Raw genomic sequence first — 21,389 nt, 5'->3', positions numbered from 1 at the left:
AACTGCATCCGGAGTTCGGCCGCGGTGCGAGTCTCGAAAGCGGCCTGTAGCTTCTCGAAGATAGTGGTCACAGAGGTCCGGTCCGCATCGGCCCAGGTTTCCGCCTCCTGCTCAGCCGCACCGGTCAACTGCCCCAGGACTACCACCGCACGCTGCCTGCCAGTCATGGCTTACAGGTTGAGAACCGAGCATATCTTTTTCCGGAAGGCCTGCAATGTATCAGGCTTCCCGTCGTACTGGGGTAGCCAGGCTGCACCGGGCACATAGGGCAGGGATATCGGCATTACCCGGGCGACCGCCGGACCCGCGACCTCTCCCGCTCGTGCGACCGAAGCAGGGACGGCCGCGTCTCCACCGTCGGGCGCCGCCGCTCTGGCGAATGGCGCCATCCCATCATCGGCGCTGGGTGCCGACATGTTCTCGCCGTTTCCCCCTTGGTCTTTTCTCAGCACTCCTTCTCCCGGGGGCAGGGCTTCTTTTTCGCGCCTTCACTGCTCGGGGAGAGCGGGAAACCTTCGCGCCAAGATGGCGGATCTTCAACTTTTTCGTCAGGACGCCGCGGACGGACACTTCCAAGGCGCACTTCCACAGGTGAGTGGACTGTCCGAATCCTGTTCATGATGCCAGAAGAGTCGATGTGTACCGCCCTGAGAGGGGCCCGGCCGCTCCCTTGCCGGGCCGAGCCGCTCGAGGTCAGGGCTCGGGGTGTTGGTGGCTCGAGCGCCTCCGGACTGGGGGCCACGTCGCTCTGTTAAGGGGAGGCAGTGGGGTGTTGGTGTGGGACGAGGTTCGCAGCCGGGGGCCGAGTTGTCGTTGGACGGGTCGTGACGCCACCCACGGGTCGTGGTGACGGGATGCACCACCGCTGCGGCTCTAGTGAAGGGGGCTCCCGGGATCGGTGTTGCGGGCGCAGCCTGGATGTTATCCCCTCTGTGGGTAGGGGCGGTGTGTCCCGGGGCCCAGTGGGACGGGCGATGATGATGTCGGGGTGCAAGGTGCCGTACTGCAGTGTTATGTCGTGACCGGATGGCACTTGTGTACTCTCTATTAATTCACACTCAGAGTCACTGGTAAACCAAAGTTCGGGTATGGTCGGGTCTCGCAGCCGGCTGCTTGTCCCTTGTGAGGCTGATGGTGGCCACTTTCCCTTGCACCTCTTGTTTTGATTTTTGGCTTCCCTGCCTGGGCAGTGGTAGCCCGCTCCCCAGCGTTTAGCTGCCAGAAGATCCCTCGGTTGCCCACAGGCGCTGGCCCGTCGGATGTTTGGCCCTTGGCGGTGGCTCTCACCCGGTATCGGTGGGCTGTTGCCTTCTTTCGGGACTTTGGGTGAGGATGAATCCGTGAGGTCCACACTGCAATCAGTTAATTTGCCTACACTCAGTGGCTTCCAAGCTAGGACAGGGTCTGAGTACCCGGTTACTGGTGCTCCGATTAGCTGTTGACTCCCCGGTTCAGGGCCGGCGGGCTCCAACCCTGGCCCGGTCCCTACGGTTCCGCCGGTCGCTATACCGGTACTCCTGCAGGCGGCCACCACCGTCTGCCTGCCTGACGTTACAGGGATCCCAGGCTCCAACCCGGGTCCCTGACAGCTTTTCTCCTTCACCTCACTAGATCTAACCCTCAACTCAACTGTTTGTATTTCCTGCCTCAGGACAGTAGTCTCCTCGGTGGGCGTGCCTTTCCGCCTGACTCCGCCCACCTGGTGTGCCCTACTGGGCCTGAGGGAGGCATCAGGTCTCCCTTTCGGGTGACGGGTGTGTCCTCACAAGGGATGGGTGTGTGTGTGTTTGTGGTGTGGTAGGTGTTGTTACCTGTGACCCCTGGGGTCCAGGGCGTCACATTAGAAAATCACTTGAAGAAAAAATATTATGATTGGCCTCTAAGAGAAAGTGGAGGGTGATGCTGCTGTTTCCTACCTAGAATCCTGATATCTTATTAGGTGAATCTGCCTTCTCTGTTTTGTGCTGCTGAATGTGCTCATATGATCCCAACAACACTATGTCCAGAATTTATGGTCAATTTTTGAATTTATCATCGACAAAATTAAATGTGCAGTGAGAGCCAAGTGTGAATTTCTGTACAATAACAACAGATTTTCCCTTTATCCTGAGTTTTCAATTTCTGTTAGAACTGCTGCAACCATACATAGATTGGTGCTCAGAAAAAGGAGATAATAATAATAGTAATATAGATTTGTGGCACACACGTTTGTGATGAAATAATAATATAATTTATTTGTAAATTATTTCTGTAAAAGAGCCACACGCCAGTTTAGCCAACGTTTCGGCTCTTACATTCAGAGCCTTCATCTGGGCATAATGGATCCTGGGGTGGACACTGGGAAGCTCTGTAGAGCAGTAATGGATGACTTGTGGACAGGAGCAAGGCAGAGTAAGTGCCAGGGCTGTAGTGAATCTGTTTTGGCGTTAGTGAGGTGAAGTGCTGGTGCCTTATCACAGCAGCAGGGTGTCTGGGAGAAACTCCGGTGTACAGGCTGTATTGCGGCCAGACGGGTCTTCATAGCCAATGTCCATAGACCTGGAGGGGGTATCCTATATAGAGAAGTATTCCCCCCTTAAGAGAGAGAAGAAAAAAAAAAAGTCGAATTGAAAGTAGTACAGCGCTGGAGCGTAACATTGGAGGGTAGGAGCAAGGTGCATTGGAGTCTTGTATACCTTTGTGAGGAGATACTCTTCTGTTGACTTTGTTCAAGGATAGCCTTGAGATCATGTGGGACAAGGATAGTGACAGGATAAGCTGGGATAATGTCTTTGGTTTCTCTTCAACAGGGCTGCCACATGTTCCGGAGGAATGTAGTAACTTCCAACAGCTGCCAGTAATGGATATAGGGGAATATGGCTGGGACTTGGTGTTCTTCGCACATTGGGTGTACCAAGATGTCCGTCTGGGGAAGAGCTTGACACATGGGTAACCACGTCACTGAGTGGAGGCAGGATGACAGAGAGGGCGGAGGGTGTGTAAATACAGGGTGGTATGGTTGAGAGGCAGGCCGCCCCACAGGACGCACAACACATGGCAGTGGGAGGGTTTGGCTGGGCACAGTGTGGGCAGGTAGAACAATTTGGACCCTCGGCACCATTATAGGGCAGTGATTGTAGCAGAGACTTATAGTAAACATAACACAATACATTGTCTTTCTTATCACGTACTTCTTCCACATAACTTTCTTTTACAATTGCACAGGCTACTCCATACCAAGCTTAGGCTGTCCCAAGTAATCCTGCATGTTCCAAAGTTCCCTTCTGTTCTTTCAATGCCATATTCCATTGTTCATGATGTAATTGACCACATTCTGACATACAACTATATCAACTTCTTCATCTTTTTTTTTTATTCCCTTTTTTTTCTCTTTTCTTTTTTTTTTCTTCACATGTTTTTCTTGCCATTCCGGTGGGTAACCAAATCACAAGCTTACAAGTGTCTGGGGGTTAAGCCACCATCGGACTTAAAAATGGACTTAATGGCGTCCATTTGTTGGAGAATTTTCTGACCAGTTGTGATCCCTGAGACAGCATCGTGTCCACTTAGGACATTCAGTACAAAAACGTACTGAATAATATTTGTGCAGTCTATGAATTTGTTATAAGAAATAGTATCTGAATTAATTATTTTAAGGCGAGAGAATTACCTGTACACCCGAAGTTACTCAACTGGCGGCAAAGCAGCAATCACACGGGTAACACCTCTAACAATCTCTGGGTATAAAGGAATTGCTCCATGTCGTCCAAATACTTTTCAAAATTAAACTCCTTATCTGATGAGACAGAAGTTATTAGGCAGTAGCCCTGGATGACACAACTCCTCTTGCTCTTGGCCATCCTGCAGTCGCTCATACTAACTGCTGCCTCTGTGAGAGCTTCTTTTCCTTTAGTAAGCTGTTGATCATCCAGTAATATCCGTTAACTTGGGTCAACACAAACAGCTGCCAGAAGAATTTTATTTTCTAGTACTAGAAGTTTTCTTCTGGCTGCTGTTCACCTTCATTATTCTCATCCATCAGTTTAATTGTACTTATCATGTTTGAAGCATTGTCAGTTACAGTAGCAAGAGCCTGTGTTTTTTACCCTTATCTGTAGAGGAGGAGCTTCACTACTTATCATGTACATAAAATGCAGCACAGATTCAGCTCAACTAAAAGCCTAGATTCTTCTATCAGAAATAGAACAGACATTTATAGGACATCTCATAACTTTCCCAAATACTTATGAAAATATATTCAGCACATATTATTCCATTTTATTCCGACTCCACCAAAATTGTCACCAACTCCATGATTATGATTCTGACTCCATAGCCCTACTGTGAAATGTCATTATCTTTGTCAATAATTCAAATTTGCTACATAACTTGCCATTTCTATGGACATTTTAAGTAGAAATGTTCAAAAGGATATATTCAAGGATATTTTATTTACAAAAAATAATTCGTTTTATTCTTGGCAGATGACGTTGACAGAAGATCAGAAGAACAGCTGACATCCTCAATTTTTAAATCTGAAGACCTTGAGATCACACAGGATACAATTAAAGTAAATGCCATTACTCCAGATACCTCATCATCCCTTCACAGCAAAGATCTATCATCTGATCCTTTGAAACAGGTCCTATCTTTTGATTCATCACAGACTACTGAGAAAAATAGCATGTACAAAAGAGGCATTAATAAAATAAACTTCTCTTAAAGCAAAGAAACAAATTTCACATTCAGAATATGGAAATCATTTTCACATCAAAAAATCTTTTGTTAAGCATAAAAAATTCACATGAAGGAGAAGAGATTTTCTTGTTCCAAGTGTGGGAGATATTTTAACAAGAAATCAAATCTTGTTAGGCAAGAGAGAATTCACACAGGGGAGAAGCCACATTCATGTTCAGAATGTGGGAAATGTTTTGTGCATAAAACACTTCTTGTTGCACATCAGAGAACTCACACTGGGGAGAAGTCACATCTCGCTCACACACAGTATAATGTTTCCACAATACCGCCATCCCCCCAACAGTATATTCCCACAATACCACCATTCACCACACAGTATAATATTCTCACATCTTTGCCATCACCCACACAATATAATGTTCCCACACTATGGCACCATCCACCCCACCGGCTAATAAATAAATCCTCACTTCCCCCCCATTCTTACTGCAGATACAGATGAACCCGGCACATACTACCAACTTCCCGGATCAGTTTCTCAAGTCTGGAAATGTGGATCTGTGACAGTTGGCAGGTTCTATAGATGTATGAGGAGCTCTTTCTCTTTCTTTCTCTCTCTCTCTCACTCTCTCTCTCTCACTCTCACACTCTCTCTCTCTCTCTTTCTCTCTTTCTCTTTCTCACTCTCTCTCTCTTTCTTTCTCACTCTTTCTCTTGTTTTTACTTTCTCCCACAAATAAAATTATGGCTACTGTCTTTTGGTTATCTCAAATATATGGAAGAAGCTTTCTTTTTCTGTTCATCAACAATGGAGAATATTCTCTTTCTCTCCTGCTAAAACTGTTATCTTAATTTTTCACTTTTAAACTTTTTTCAACAGAGAGAGCAAACTTATCATATTCTACAATTTAGCATGCCAGATCCTTCTCTCATCTGACATCTGTCTTGAGGTCCTTATGTTATAAAGTCCAAAAACCAAAAAAACTGCATCTCCAAATAAAACCTAGCAAGTGTGAACAGCTACTAGCTGCATAACTACACAAAACAGAAACAAAAGGATACAGCAGCATTCTGTAGACACCAAGACATATGCAAACATAGAATTTAAGAAATGTAAACTACATTAATGCTATATAAAACATTCTGAAAAAAAATGAATTTTCTTAGGGCAACAATTGGCCAATTCTTGTATGCCCATCAACTGTGGTAAGGTGACCTTTATTTGATGGGACCCTATCCTGGTGTCATGGCCTCTCCCTAGACTAAGGAGTGGTACTGTACCCTTTTGTTTGTGTTTTGTGTAGTTATAGCAGCTGGCACCTGTTCACACTTGCTATGTTTTTTTGGAGATGCAGTTTGGTTTTTATTTGCAGTAAATATTGGGGCTGTAGACAGCCTGCTATTCTGACTGCTCTCTGGCATCAGCCACAGGGCCATTTTAATAAATGCCAGATCGTATATGCCCATATAGTTATAGAATTTTAGTCCAGGAAAGGCATGACACTAGGATAGGGTCCCATCAAAGAAAGGTCACCTTGCCATGGTTGATGAGCATACAAGAATTGACCAATTTTTGCTCCAAGAACCTTCATTTTTTTAAGTATATTTTTCTAAGTATATTTTTTATAGAATTAATGCAGCTTACATTTCATATATTCTATGTTAGCTATGTCTTGGCGCCTACAGAGGGCTGCTGTATTTTGTTTGTCTTACATGGTATTTACTTGATTAGTTTCCCCTGATATGAGCAGTTTCAGCAACCCTCAGTCTAATGGGTGTCGGATCCTTAAGTGGTAACTTAAACTGAATGTTGTAAAACAATAAAAATACCATTGTGCTCAGTCCCCGCCAGTCTCTGTATTCCTGGTTTGTGCCAATGAACTTGTGATTCCTACAGCCAGTTGCCGGAGCAGTGGACGACATAGCCAGTGATAGGGAGCATGTAGGAGACGTCTTAGTCAGCAATTCAACTTATGTTTCAGTCCGTACGAGGCAAGAGAGAATACAGTATCTACATGTTGTATCTCCTGATATGTTTCCTTCATTATTGTCAGTAATTGTATTATTATACAGGATTCTTTTATGATGTTACATTGGCTTCATCCTCTTATTCACTTATTCAGGACCCTACAATATCTGATCCTCTCAGTGGAGATATTTCAAAGAAGACAATTTTCCTGATTGACCCGTCAAGGATGGATATGGACAGGGACAAGATGGCGGAGAGGATATTACACCTCACCCTAGAGATCCTCTTCCGGCTTACTGGAGAGGTGAGAGATGCTGATGACGTCACATTACATCACTCTTATCTATGGGAATAACAGATGGACAGAACTGGAGAGGTGAGGACTCTGGAAATGTCTGTAGTGAGATTTATTAATGTGTCTTTCCATAACCAGGATTACATAGTGGTGAAAAAGACCTCTAGTGAGCGCTGTCAGGCCCCTGTGTCTGATGGATGGGGAAGACCCCTGAGCCCAATCACAGGGCCTTCACCTCACCCCCCGATACATGAGGACATCAATGAGCAGAAGATCCTAGAACTCACCTACAAGATGATTGAGCTGCTGACTGGAGAGGTGACCCTGCTGGGAATGCTGGGACATTATACAGTAACGCTTTGAAGGGATCGGGGGATGACGGTATCATTGTATGTGTCAGGTTCCTATAAGGTGTCAGGACGTCACCATCTATTTCTCCATGGAGGAGTGGGAGTATTTAGAAGGACACAAAGATCTGTACAAGGACGTCATAATGAAGGATCCCCAGGACCTCACATCACCAGGTAATAGACAGGACTGAATACACACGGCCTATAATTATCTGTATGTAAGGAATGAATTCAGTCTCTGTATGTGTTTGCTCCAGTTCTATCCAGTAACAAGACAACACCAGAGAGATGTCCCCATCCTCTTCTCCCACAGGACGTGAAACAAGAAGATCCCGATGTTCCTCAGGATCATCAGGTAGATGGAGAGAAGGTGTCATGAAATCTCCCTATGATGTGTAGACGGCTGTGAAGGTCTTGTGCTCAGTCTTGTTTTATCCACCAGTATTATATGTTTTATACTTGTGTAATGAGAACGGTGGAGATGACAGGATTAGAGCTGATCATAGATGTGACTTCTCCATCTGTCTGTGACTTTTACAATATTTGTTTCAGGCTGAAGATCTGACCCATAATAATACTACAGAGACATATGTGAGGAGTGATGAGCAGTGTAAAGAGGAGATTCCTACATATGGCTACCCAGGTGAGTAGTAACCTCTAAATGCAGAGAAGTCACAGATTTTTCTCAGTCACCGGTTGTGGCTGCTTTATAGGTGCTATAGTCCAGACATTTCATAGTTTTGTGATCACCATTTTGTCACTAGACCACAACATTCTCCTCCCCTGAAACTGTTTTAAATTAGTTTTGGCACTGGAAGTTCTTCTATAGAACTTACAACCTGGAGGATCCACCTACCTCCTGGATTTAGAAGACACTGCTCCTTACCTGCCCAGATCTGTAAACTACAAATCCAAATGACAGTGTATGTAGAATGTGCTGACAAGTTAGAAAATGACTTGAAGAAATATATTTCACTTGAAAAAGTCAGGCAGGCACTCCCAATACTGCGGTGCACGTATCGCTGGATGGTCTCCACAACTCAAATAAATAATAGGGATCGGCACTCGTAGATTTTTCTTTCTAGGCTGAGTTTGAGAGAGGTCATTTTATCCCTTTGACCGAAACGCGTCACACTAGTTGGTGTTTTATGCACTATGATTTAAAATCAAGACACGAAGAATTGAAAGAAAAATCTACAAGTGCCGATCCCTATTATTTATTTGAAGAAATATATAATGATGATCCTCTAAGAGAAAGTGAAAGGTAATGATGCTGGTGCCTTCCTAGAATCTTGATATCTTATTCTCTTATTCCTTTTCTCCATTCTGTGCTGCTGAATGTGCTCATATGACCACTACAAGACCAGGTCCAGTTTTTCTTGCTAAAGTTTGCATTTATGATTGACAACATTAAATGTGCAGTGAGAGGCAAGTGTGAATTTCTGTAGAATTACAACAGATTTTCCCTTTATCCTGACTTTTCAATTTCTTTTAAAACCAACTAACTTTAAAGAGAATTGCGATAAACTACATGTGTGCTAAAAAAACACATGTGCTATGATTGACCGGGTATGATGACCGGGTTGATGGCTGTAATATATATTTCCTGTGCATTCTGGGAAGACTGAAGAGTCGTTGCAAGTTTGAAGATCTTTGGTTGTAGCTGTGGCTATTGACAGAGCAAAAATAACTCTTCAAAATCTTCGAAGAGAAGCATCTTTCAGTATATCTGCAGAAGAAGACAAATGGAAGCCTGTGACCAAAAGAAGGAGGAGGATGAAGAGGCAGTCAGCAGCCAAACTGCAGAAACACTGCTACCAGGCTCTTACGCAGGACGACTACGAAGATGTATATCAAAAATATGATTTGCCAACGAAGAACACTGCAGTAAGCAATCATAAGCATCCTCAAGGGAGAAAAAGAAGCGCTGTGAAGAAGAAGGAAAGGAGAGTGGTGGTCGTCAGCGGATTCCCTAATGAGACAAACAGAAGCTATCTGACAACTGGACATCTCACAAGAAGAGTGCTGTCATCCAGGTGCCCAAATCAAACATATGTCCGGTAGATTATCAAGATTCTTTAGCGCTTCAGGCGACTACCCATTTCTACTTATGCACATAGGCACAAATGACACAGGAAAAATGGACCTGGAAACTACATGCAAAGACTTTGAAGACCTAGGCTAGAAAATGAAGGAACTAAGAGCACAGGTCGTCTTCATCCACTGAGAAGATATATGAGAACATGGAACAAGGAGATTAAACAGGATTCTACTGGTGAACAACTGGATACATCAATATTGCAGTCAGCAACATTTTGTTTTTCTTGACCATGGAGTGAATTACCTGTATGATGGACTCCTTGCTAGAGATCGGTTGCATTTTAAGAAAACACATATTTGGTAGACACCTTGCTACACTCATCAGGAGAGCATTACATAGAACAATGTGGGATGGGAAATATACATTCAGGAAAACATATGCAGGTAATTAATTATTTTGAGAGCCCTGCTGTTAGAAGTGGAAATAAAGAACAAAGACAACAAAATATGAATGAAATTAGAAGAGCAAGAGAAACCGACTTCAAACTAAAATGCCTATACAAATGCACAGCGCATGGGAAACAAGAACTGGAGCTGATGATACAGGAAGAGAGAGAGGATGTCATAGGCATCACTGAAACTTGGTGTTATGATACACGTGATTGGAGTAAAAGGCTAGAAGGATACAACTTATTTATGAGAAAAAGACTTAATAAACGCGGAGTATCTGTTGCATTGTATGTTAGGAAAGTGAGTATCTCCACAGAAATCCAAGCTAAAGAGAATGATGGCTCTGAAGAAACTGTTTTGGTAAGAATACAAGGAGAGAAGAACAGAAAGGGCACTACTGTAGGTGATTAGTATAGGCCACCTGGACAGATTGAAGATATCGATGAACTCTTTTTACATCAGATGTGTTTGTTCCTAAAAAATATATGGCATATTGATTGTGGTAGATTTTAATTATCTATATAATTGTTGGGTATCCCTCTCAGGCACAAGGAATGGGTCCAGAAAATTTTTATCTTCTCTCGCTGACAACTTTTTTTCTTTGAAAAGTAGAAGAGGGAACAAAAGAATGGGTGAAAAAATAAAGGTGGCTGGGAATTTAAAAGACTGCGATCATGCTATCCTCAAATTTTGGATTACAAGAGGAGGAAGACCTGCCAGGACTTAAGGCCCCGTTACACACAGCGATATCGTTAACAATATCGCTAGCGAGCGTACCCGCCCTCGTCGTTTGTGCGTTACGGGCAAATCGTTGCCCGTGGTGCACAAAATCGTTTTGAGCCGTCACACTGACTTACCTGCTTAGCGACGTCGCTGTTGCCGGCAAACCGCCTCCTTTCTAAGGGGGCGGTTCGTGCGGCATCACAGTGGCGTCACTAAGCGGCCGCCCTATAGAAGCGGAGGGCCGGAGATGAGCGGCCGTAACAGCCCGCCCACCTCCTTCCTTCCTCATTGAAGGCGACAGCAGGTAAGCTGCAGGTCGTCGTTCCCGCGGTGTCACACGTAGCGATGTGTGCTGCCTCGGGAACGATGAACAACCTGCAGCCTCAACAATCAACGATATTTTGAAAGTGAACGACGTTCCAACGATCAACGATAAGGTGAGTATTTTTGATCGTTAACGGTCGTTCGTTGGTGTCACATGCAACGACGTCGCTAACGATGCCGGATGTGCGTCACGGAATCTGTGACCCCGGCGATATATCGTTAGATAAGTCGTTGCGTGTGACACGGCCTTAAGACTGTTCAGAGTCCACACTATCTATAAACAGAGAGATGGTGAGGAAACACGTAGCTAATTTAAATGAATATAAATCTCCTGGTCCAGATGAATTACATCCTAGGTTACTGAAAGAGAGAGCCAAGGAAATAGCAGAACCACTGGCCAGAATTGTTGAAAAATTCTGGAGAACAGAGGAAGTCCCAAAATATTGGAGAATGGCACATATTGTCCCTATCTTCAAAAAAGGAAAAAAGATGGGGCCAGAAAATTACAGGCCAGTGAGCCTTAATTGTAAAAAAAAAAAAAAAAAAAAAGGTGCAATTTCACAAACCCAATGTATTTTTTTTTTTTTTTTTAATTTACTGCATTCACTATATGGTAAAACTGACCTGGCAGTATGATTCCCCAGGTCAGTATGAGTTCGTAGATACCAAACTTGTAGTTTTTTATTTTTATCTGCTGAAAACAAAATTCAAAAATTGGTCAAAAAATAGAATTGCACTTTTGGCGCCATATTCTGAGACCCGTAACATTCTCATTTTTCAGCATCTGGGACTAAGTGATGGCTTATTTTTTTGCAGCCTGAGCTGACATTTTTAATTATTAATGGTGTAGGTATGATGTTTTGATCGCCTTTTATTACATTTTATTGCAATGTTGCAGAGACCAAAAAAGCGTAATTCTGCTGTTTTTGATTTTTTTTTTTTTTTTCTTATTATGCTCTTTACTTATCAGGTAATTTTATACTATCAGGCAATGCTACAGAAGTATATTTTTTATTTTTTTGTTTTATTTTTAATGGGGCAAAAGAGGGGTGATTTGAACTGTTGTTGTTTTTTCATATTTTTAAAACTTTTTTTTATTTTTACACTGCTTATTGTGTTAACTAAATCAATTAGAGGACTTGAAGATGCGATCATCTGATCGCTTGTGCTGTATAGAGCAAATTTACAGGTGATGGAAAGCTAGGAGGGATAGCTAACAGTTCATCTTCCAACAGTCCCTGCTTGAATCCCTTTACCCTAACATTACGTTGCAGCAGTATCACTAAAGGTTCTATCACTAGGGCAAAAATTGGAGGTGACAGCAAACACCCCTGCCTTTCTAGACCAAAAGAATCCGACATTAGCTCTTTCACCCATATCCTGGCCGGGGATTGGAATATAATAGTTGTATCCACTCCATGAATTGCCCTCCATTACCAAACTCCTTCTATATTGACCACAAAATACCCACTCCATGCTATTAAAAGCTTTTCCGACATCTAATGAACAGATGACCCTATTTCAACAATTAGGCACCTGCATATTAAAAAATAATATACATATATTAGTTGCTGTTGATCTACCCAGCATAAAGCCTTACTGGTCCTGATGGACAATGGTGGAGACAATCCTTAAAAGTCTGTTCAAAAGAACCTTTGCTCTTATTTTCATATCATTGTTGAGAAGAGATATTGGACGGTAGGAGTATAGAACCAAAGGATCCTTCTCTTGCTTAGCTATAACCACTATAATAGCCTCCCTCATGGACAATGGCAGTGCCCGTTCTTCTACTTCAGCTTGAGACATTTGTAATTTTTTAGATAACTCAGTTGGACGTTCATCACATCTCAGAGATTTATGGTTGGCAATGTCTGCTACTGCTTTCTCCTGTTCTTCCAATGTAATGGGTCTATCAAAAACACTCCATCCTCTTCTGCTATCTTAGGTAAAACAATGCCCCGAACGAATTCTAGCTTCCCTGGGGCCTATACCCTGTACCAGCGCCATAAGATTCATATCACCATACTGTGCCTGACAGTGTTACTATATTTACATTAGTGCCTTCCAGGTTTCTCATAGAGTCCTGCAGGGACGCTTGACTCCCTATTTATGGCATCAGTGCCTGTTGTTGATATCTTCTTTTTGCTACACAAAGCATCTATGTCTCTTGGAGGCAACTGAGAACCATTCAGTGAGGGAACCATACCATTCCTTTCCATCTCCCCAAAAAATCTACCTTTTGAGCATAACACAGTAATTCAGGATCAACCACAATTATACATTGTCTCCAATTCTGGATAAAGACCTCTGCTACCTTTTCCATTACTATTCTCAAGTGCATAAGGATCTCATGTTTGTTCTTTCATTACCTATTGGCGATGCCCATATGCAATAGAACACATACCTTCCCATTGTTCATATAGATAACTTTGTCTGTGATAAAGACCTAAGTTATATGGTCGAAACGTCGGACGTTTATTATTTATCCTTCGCACAAATAAATATATTCAGCATTCAAAGAATTTTGCTCCATGCTCTCAATTATTTCAGTGTGCCAGAGCTATTTCTAGTTGACCTCATATGTGCAGGCCTAGACTCTCGCAGTGCAGCGTTAGGACCTTAGGTGAGTCACATGACTGTGATGTCACCAAATGTCATTCTGCAACTGCAGAAACTTCAGCGATAGTACAGAACTTGTACTATCGCTGAAGTTTATGATTGAAAGGCTGGTGGCCCCTCAGAGCGTGGAGGCCCTAGATCATCTGCCCACCAAAAACTGCCGGTCCCAAAAAACAGATGGTCCCGTGGCCTTGTACATTCCCGGTGACAGAGGGCGAGCCACATGTGAGGAGCAGGCGAGCCACATGTGAGGAGCAGGCGAGCCACATGTGGCTCGCGAGCGACGAATTGGGGACCCCTGGGCTAGATCGTCATCAGATACCTTTGGAAGATGAATCCTTGAGAGAAATTTGTTAATCTTACTTTTTGATGGTTATATGATACTTGTATCTTCTCTTAAATTGTATAGCTTAGAATAGTAAGCAGCAAAGGCGTCCACTATTTCATTCGGGTGTTTACGTATTGTCTTTATTAATTATTGCTGACATTCTTGTCCTATCTTTCCTTTGCTTTATCCTAGTCATCATATATTTAGATGGCTTATTATTCGAATAATACAATTTTGTTTTGACTTTTCTGTAGCATTCTGTCATAGTCTCTGAGATCTCAAGTCCATTCTCAACTTTAGTCTTTCTGAGTGTTTATTTATTGAAGGACTATCAATCCGTGAGTGTTCTATGTCTTTAATCCTAGATGAAAGTGGTTTTATATTTTCTTTATTTATTTTCCTTTCTCTACTGTTAATCTGGATGAATTTTCCCCTAATAACTGCTTTTTGAACGTTCTGTAGAGTACCGTATTGTTTTATAAGATGCACGCCAAATTTAGTGAAAAAAAAGAGATCCGTCTTATAATCCGATGGTGTCTTACCATTACCAGGGGGCGACAGCGGTAGTAGAGCAAGGTCACAGGAGGCAGGGGCGGTGGTGGAGTAAAACAATCCTGCTGGCGGATACTCGCTGTGGGCGTTATGAAGCAGAGAATAGCTAGAAATTGTTGGCAGTGTGGGCTTCAAAGAAATTGCACCCGGAGTCAATGCGTGCGCAGATTGAGCTATCTGCTCAATGACAAGCCGAGATCTCATCTGCGCACGCGCCACTTCCGGACTTCATTTTCCTTCAGTCCGCTGCTTGGAGATCAATGGGCCAGAGTTGGCACTTGCAGATGAGATCTTGTGTAGAGTTGATCGAATCCAACAAAATCCGGGACCGGCGGATCACTGCCGGATTGAAAAAAAAAATCCAGATCTGCTCCGTATTCCGTTGCCCATATAAGTCTATGGGGACCAGAATCCGGAGATTAAAAAAGTTTGTGGAGGGGATAGGGGGGTAGGAGCACGCGCAGTGTACTCACCCGAGGCTGTTTCATGGCAGCAAACTCCTTCCGGGTCATGCTTTTCCCTTTTGGAGCCGACAATTCAGTATTCATTGTTTTGCCCGCCCACCGGCACATGTAATTGGTTGCAGTTATACGTGCCCCCACCCTGAGTGGCAGTGTGTCAGCTGACTGCAACCAATCACAGGCGGCAGGACGGCCAGTGGGTGGGGAAAGCAGTGCAAGTGTCTGCGGGTCAGTATGGTGAACGTGCATATATTTCAGAAACACATGCACGGTCCTGTCAGAAGTGTGTGCGGCTGTGCCTGTCATCTGTCATGCAACTTTTTTTTTTTTTTTTTTTTTATTTAAATAAATTATAGAAAAAAAAAACTACTTGTGCCCCCCCCCCCCCTAATTTTCATCCCTAGCCAAAATAAAGCCGGCTGGGGGCTGGTGATCTCAGCCCGTAGTCGCCCGGTATTGACGCATCTATTAAATGTGACAATCCCGGTGCAATACCGGCTTTTCTCGATTGCCCTGGAACGGTGGAAATCAGGGTAATAAGGGGTTAATAGCAGCGCACAGCTGCTATTAAACCCTAGGTTAGTGATGGCACAGGCATCTATGAGATACCTGCATCACACTAAACTGTGACAGTAAATAAACACAGACACAGAAAAATCCTTTATTTGGAATAAAGTACAAAACATATACCTTCCTTCACCTGTTTATTAACCCCCAACACCCTGCAGGTCCGGCGTAATCCACACGAGGTCCCACGCCGCATCCAGCTCTGCTACATAACACAGTAAGCGGCAATAGAGCACGACCGCAGGTTGTGCAGACAATGACTGAGTAACGATGACTACATGGAAGGCAGATACTGTCACAGGCTGGGGGCGCGTCTGCCTGCAACCAATCACAGACGAGAATACAGCCAGTGAGCGGGGAAGACACTGAAAGCTGTGTGTATACAATGCACAGTACAGGAAGTGAATGCGCGACCCGGAAGCAGTGTGCCGCCATGACACCGAGTCTCGGTAAGTATGAAACTCTGTTTTATTTTTGTTTTTCTTTATTTTTCAATTATTTTCCCCAGTGCCAGATCCAGATCATGCACCCGAAAATCTTTGAAACCGCGCGGATCCGAACATTTACAGTTTGGATCTGCTCAGCCCTAATCTTGAGTCAAGAGCTCCAACTGCACATGTGCCGACTCCGAGCACCAATATTTGAAGCCCGACATTTTCACGATGGCCCCTTCCTCACTGCCCACAGCGAACACCAGCACATAACCCACAGAGCTCCCTTCAATTGGTCCAAAAGTTCAATTTAATACCTTGAATTCATGGTAGAACCCTTTTGAAGGTAGTCCACTAGCAGCATTCCCTCCTTAACCCAACAGACAGACGCCATCACCTTAGTGTCTGATTTTTGCACCCTGAACTTCTGTGGACTAGGAGAACCACTGTGCCTCCACTCTTTTGACTGCTCCTTGTTTTCAGGGTCATACAAATATATTCAGGTCTCATCCATAGTGATCACTTGATCCAGGAAGTTATCAGTCAGGAAACGCTGACAAATGGATGGGAAGTTTTCACTCGCATGCTTCTCTGATCTGTTGTCAAATATTTGGGGACCTACTTTTCAGATAGCTTCCTCATGTCCAAATGTTCATGGATAATGACACGAACAGGTTTACGGGAAATCCCTATGATGTCTGCTATTGCTATAGCTGAAATTTGTTGATTCTCCAGTATGATGTTGTGCACAGAATCGAGGATCTCTGGAACATCAACCACTCTTGGTCGTCCAGGATGTTCCTCATCATTGGTGTTGAAGTGGTCCGTTTTAAATTTGGCAATGCAGTTCTTAACTGTGGAATATGAAAGGCATTGATCCCCCAGTGTATGCGACATATCACCATGAATATCCTTTGCGGACTTTCCTCGCAGACAAGAATTTTATTACTCCTCTGCTCTCAGTTGCTGTGAATATCGCATTAGACCCCACCATTTTGTTTTCCCTTGTACATGGAACACTGTTGCCATAAGCAACAAATACAAAATTTTGAAAACATATATTAGCACATAAGGCTTTCATGTGATGTACCATTCGTTACCATAGAAACAAAAAAAAAAATCACAAAGCCAAAGACTTATCAGCAGCCCCTCGTATATTCCTATCAGAAGGAGACCCCCACATAAGAAATCATACAGAAGAGAAACCATATTCATGTTCAAAATATGGGAAATGTTTTGAAACTAAACTAAATCTTGTTTCACATAAGAGAAGTCACAAAAGAGAGAAGCCTTTTTCATATTCAGAATGTGGAATATTGATGATATTTTCATTTAAATAACGTTTTTGGTGGCTTTTTATACCAATATATAGGAAGCAGTATGAACAAACAGTTGAACACCACGTTCTGTTAGATCATGCTATGATCGTCTTAATCTATGATCTGTCATTGCCTTAGTAAATAATGTAGACATTTTTAAGTAGAAATGTTGTAAAATATAAATTTCAAGAGTATATTATTTAAAAATAATTGGCTTTATTCTTGGCAGATGACGATGACAGGAGATCGGAGGGACAACTGACATTTTCTATTTTTAAATCAGATGACTTTGAAATCACACAGGATACAGTTGAAGTGAATGTCATTACTCCAGATATCCCATCATCCTTTAACAGCAAAGCTCTATCATCTGATCCTATGAAACAGGTTCTCTCTTCTAATTCATCACAGACTACAAAGAAAAATAAAATTCACAAAAGAGGCATTAAAAAACAAACTGCTTTTAAAGTAAAGAAACAAATTTCAAATTCAGAATATGGAAATCATTTTCCTCTCAAAATATCTTTTGATAAGGATCAAAAAAGTCACACGGACAGAAATAAATTTTCTTGTTCTAAGTGTGGGAGATATTTTAAAAAGAAATCACTTCTTGTTTATCATGACAGAATTCATACTGGGGAGAAGCCATTTTTATGTTCAGAATGTGGAAAATGTTTTGTACAGAAATCACATCTTGTTAGCCATCAGAGAACTCACACAGGGGAGAAGCCATATTTATGTTCAGAATGTGGAAAATGTTTTGTACAGAAATCACATCTTGTTAGACATCAGAGTACTCACACAGGGGAGAAACCACATTCATGTTCAGAATGTGGAAAATGTTTTGCACGTAAATCAGTTCTTGTTACACACAAGAGAAGACACACAAAGGAGAAGCCATATTCATGTTCAGAATGTGGAAAATGTTTTGCACATAAATCAGCTCTTGTTACACACCAGAGAAGACACACCGGGGAGAAGCCATATTCCTGTTTAGAATGTGGGAAAGGTTTTGTATTAAAACTCAATCTTGTTGTACACAAGAGACGTCACACAGGGGAGAAGCCATATTCATGTCCAGAATGTGGTAAATGTTTTGTAGATAAAGAGCATCTTGTTATACATAAGAGAAGTCACACAGGGGAAAAAAAATTTTCTTGTTCAGAATGTGGGAAATGTTTTGCAGAGCAATGTCATCTTATTAAACACCATAACAGTCACACAGGAAAGAAGATTTTTTACTGTTCAGAATGTGGGAAATATTTTAACCAGAAATCGGATCTGACGATGCACCAGAGAAATCACACAGGGAAGAAGCCATACTCCTACCTAGATTTTGAGACCTGAATTACTGGAAAATCATATTTTGTTGACCATCAAAAATAACGTACACAGGAAGAAATTTTATAGACAAATTGTACAAAAAAACATGTAAGAGACCATTATATAATAAAATGAGAAATGTAAATTAGTTTAGACGTTAATGAATCAGTAGAAATTTGCTCAAACAAATTGTTAAATACCACCAATTGTTCAATCCATCACAGGATATATGAGACAGTAAACATCTACTAGGGGCTTTACAAAATGTAAAATGGGAACATGGTGATAAATGGATCACCTGTGACATTTTGTCACTTTATTCTTGCATACCCCACGATAAAGCTATTCTTGCAACCACATATCATATCCATAAATTTAAGATATATTCTCTGGCGTTATGTGAATACATTCTCCAGGTTATTACATTTTTGTTGGAAAAGAACTAAATTAAATTTAATGGAGATTTTTTTTTCTACAAATGTGTGGTTGCCCAATGGGTGCCAGTTTTTCACAGTCCCTGGCGAGCCTTTATGCTTCCTGGTATATACATATGCTAACCAATCCTTTTTTGTCATCTATAAAATGGTGCGCTAGGTACATAGACGATGTGGTCACATCATCTGGCACATGTCCAGTGAAACATCGGATCAGATTATCCATAAATTTAAAGATTATATTAACAACATTGGATTCAATTTAAAATTCAGTATGTAAATACATGACAAACTCCCTTTTTAGATGTTTTGTTAATAGGAGATGATGAGCACAATGTTCTACATCCTTCATTGTACAGCAACCCAACTTGTGGCAATGCTACATTATATGCTACCAGCTGCCATCCTGCCCTGGTAATAAAAAAATTGCCAGTAGGAGAATTTATAAGAGCAAGATGTTTATGCTCTTTAGACCAGAGCTTTTTGTCTGAATGTAGAATTATATACAAACGAATTAGGAAGAGTGGATATTAGGGGAAATCCTAAATAGAGCACAAAATATTACCTATGCGAAATCAAGAGATTCTTTATTATGTGATAAAAAAACAAAAAATTAATTTTGTGCATAAAAATGTGACATTTTCAATACCTTTCAGTAGTGACTATGCTCTTTTGGTAACAAATTGCTTATTTATTTATATTATTTTGGTTAGTTTAAGATGGAATAATATCAGTAGGATGTATCTGTTTAATATATCTGCCTTTTCAAATAATTTACTTATTTTAATTACAGGTATATTGTTTTTGGCTTAATCAAATAGTAAATGTATTGTACAACATGACTGATTTAATTATTTTACCCTGGGCATCTCCCTTTAGACACTTCCTCTTTGTATGTGTTCAAATAAAGTTGTTTTCACTTAACAATATACTATCTATGATTAAGGACCTGCTACTCTTTGGGTCTGAAACACGTAAGTTTTAAAATATATGTGCTTTTTAAACTTCTTTTGAATGAAGTAGAGTTTCAAACCTTTTTGAAGCAGACTACGTGGCGGATTTTTTCTTCAGTTTATCTCTATTAATAGAGATGAGCAAACTCGCAGATGTTCAGGTTTGAGGGATGCAGCCGGATTTGACCCCAACTTGACCACGGACCCCATATAAGTCTATATGGACCTAAACAAGTGGTATAAAATGATGGCAGTAAGGGCTAGGGGGCTACTAAAGGAAGTAAAATGGGGAGTAAAGCAGGACAATTATACTTATTGAGTTTCCGCGTGGCTGTCACACTGTTTCCAGGTTTACTCATTGAATCTTATGAATATTCATTGGTTCTCCAGCCCACCCTTTGTGACAGTGTCTGTGATTGATTGCAGTCAGACTGTGCCTCCACCCCCTGTCCCAACGTCTGTGATTGGTTGACCTCACACTAGCTATATAGGTCCCCGAAGTGAAGTGTAAAAATAAATAATTAGAAAACAGGATGTGCGGTTTCCCGTATTTTGATACCCTCACAGATATAATTTCAGCTAATTGTGCTGCTCCGAGCTGTGTGCTTTATCTTAGCTGCGTATCAAATTACGAGGGACCCCACATGTTGTGTTTTTGTTTTGCTTTATTATTTAAATAATTTAAAAACAATGACATGGTGTCACCTCCAATTTTGATGCCCAGCCAAGATAAACCAGGCGGCTGGGGGCTGGTATTCTTAGGCTGGGGAGGCTTATGCTTATTGGGCTCTCCCCAGCCTACAAATAGAAGCCCACAGCCATCCCTGGTGTAGTGACAATGGGGATAATATTATGAGTTAATGACAGCTATAATTTATCAAAAATCACAGCTGCCATGAAGCCCTGGATTAGTGATGAGTAGGGGTCTGAGACTCCCACCCTCATTACTAATCGTGTGAGTAAAAAGAAATAAAAACAAAACACTGAAAAATCCTTTAAAAATCACACACCCTCTTTCTCCAATTTATTAAACCCCAAAACACTCCTGCAGGTCCAACATAATCCATGCCGAGCTATTACTGGCTCTGTTATATCATGAGGTGGCAGTGCGCTATCACATTAAAAAACGTGACCAATCCCTGTGGTCTGCAGGTCACACTGACGGAGATGCAACTTTGAGAGCAGTGATGTCAGTTCACCTGAGGTGAACTCCATACTGGATTACCAGATTAGGCTGCGTGCGCATGTTGAGTATTTGGTTTTTGAAATTTCTGCACCAAATCTGCATCTCCTGGCAGAAAAATGCTTTAAAAATGTGGCCTGAATAATATGGTTTATTTGAATTAAAAATATATGCAACTAGCTGTAGTACCTGGGCGTTGCCCGGGATAACTGTGTCTCTGTCTCTCTGTCTATGTTTGTCTCTGTCTGTTTGTCTGTGTGTGTTTTGTCTCTTGTCTGTCTCTATCCATATGTGTCACTGTCTGTCTGTCTCTGTATGTTTGTCTCTGTCTGTCTCTGTCTGTCTCTATCCATATGTGTCTGTCTCTTTCCATGTCTGTCTGTGTCTATTT

The 21,389-nt window shown here is 42.0% G+C and overlaps 1 protein-coding gene across 1 annotated transcript in view; it reads left to right on the top strand.

Annotated features, from left to right (window-relative positions):
• Positions 1-19,739, top strand: part of LOC142312950 (uncharacterized) — a 93,345-nt gene extending 73,606 nt beyond the window's left edge. Inside the window, exons 17-23 of the mRNA XM_075351938.1 lie at positions 4,464-4,621; positions 6,801-6,950; positions 7,080-7,259; positions 7,342-7,465; positions 7,549-7,646; positions 7,844-7,934; positions 17,335-19,739. Of these exons, the coding sequence (XP_075208053.1) occupies positions 4,464-4,621; positions 6,801-6,950; positions 7,080-7,259; positions 7,342-7,465; positions 7,549-7,646; positions 7,844-7,934; positions 17,335-18,452 (1,919 nt within the window). The 3' untranslated portion in view covers positions 18,453-19,739. The remainder of the gene's footprint in view (positions 1-4,463; positions 4,622-6,800; positions 6,951-7,079; positions 7,260-7,341; positions 7,466-7,548; positions 7,647-7,843; positions 7,935-17,334) is intronic.
• The last annotated feature ends 1,650 nt before the right edge of the window (positions 19,740-21,389 follow it).

Source organism: Anomaloglossus baeobatrachus, chromosome 5, assembly GCF_048569485.1.
Source record: "Anomaloglossus baeobatrachus isolate aAnoBae1 chromosome 5, aAnoBae1.hap1, whole genome shotgun sequence".
Classification (NCBI taxonomy): Eukaryota; Metazoa; Chordata; class Amphibia; order Anura; family Aromobatidae; genus Anomaloglossus; species Anomaloglossus baeobatrachus.
The sequence above is the reverse complement of the archived record's forward strand: the minus strand, read 5'-3'. Positions and strand labels throughout refer to the sequence as shown.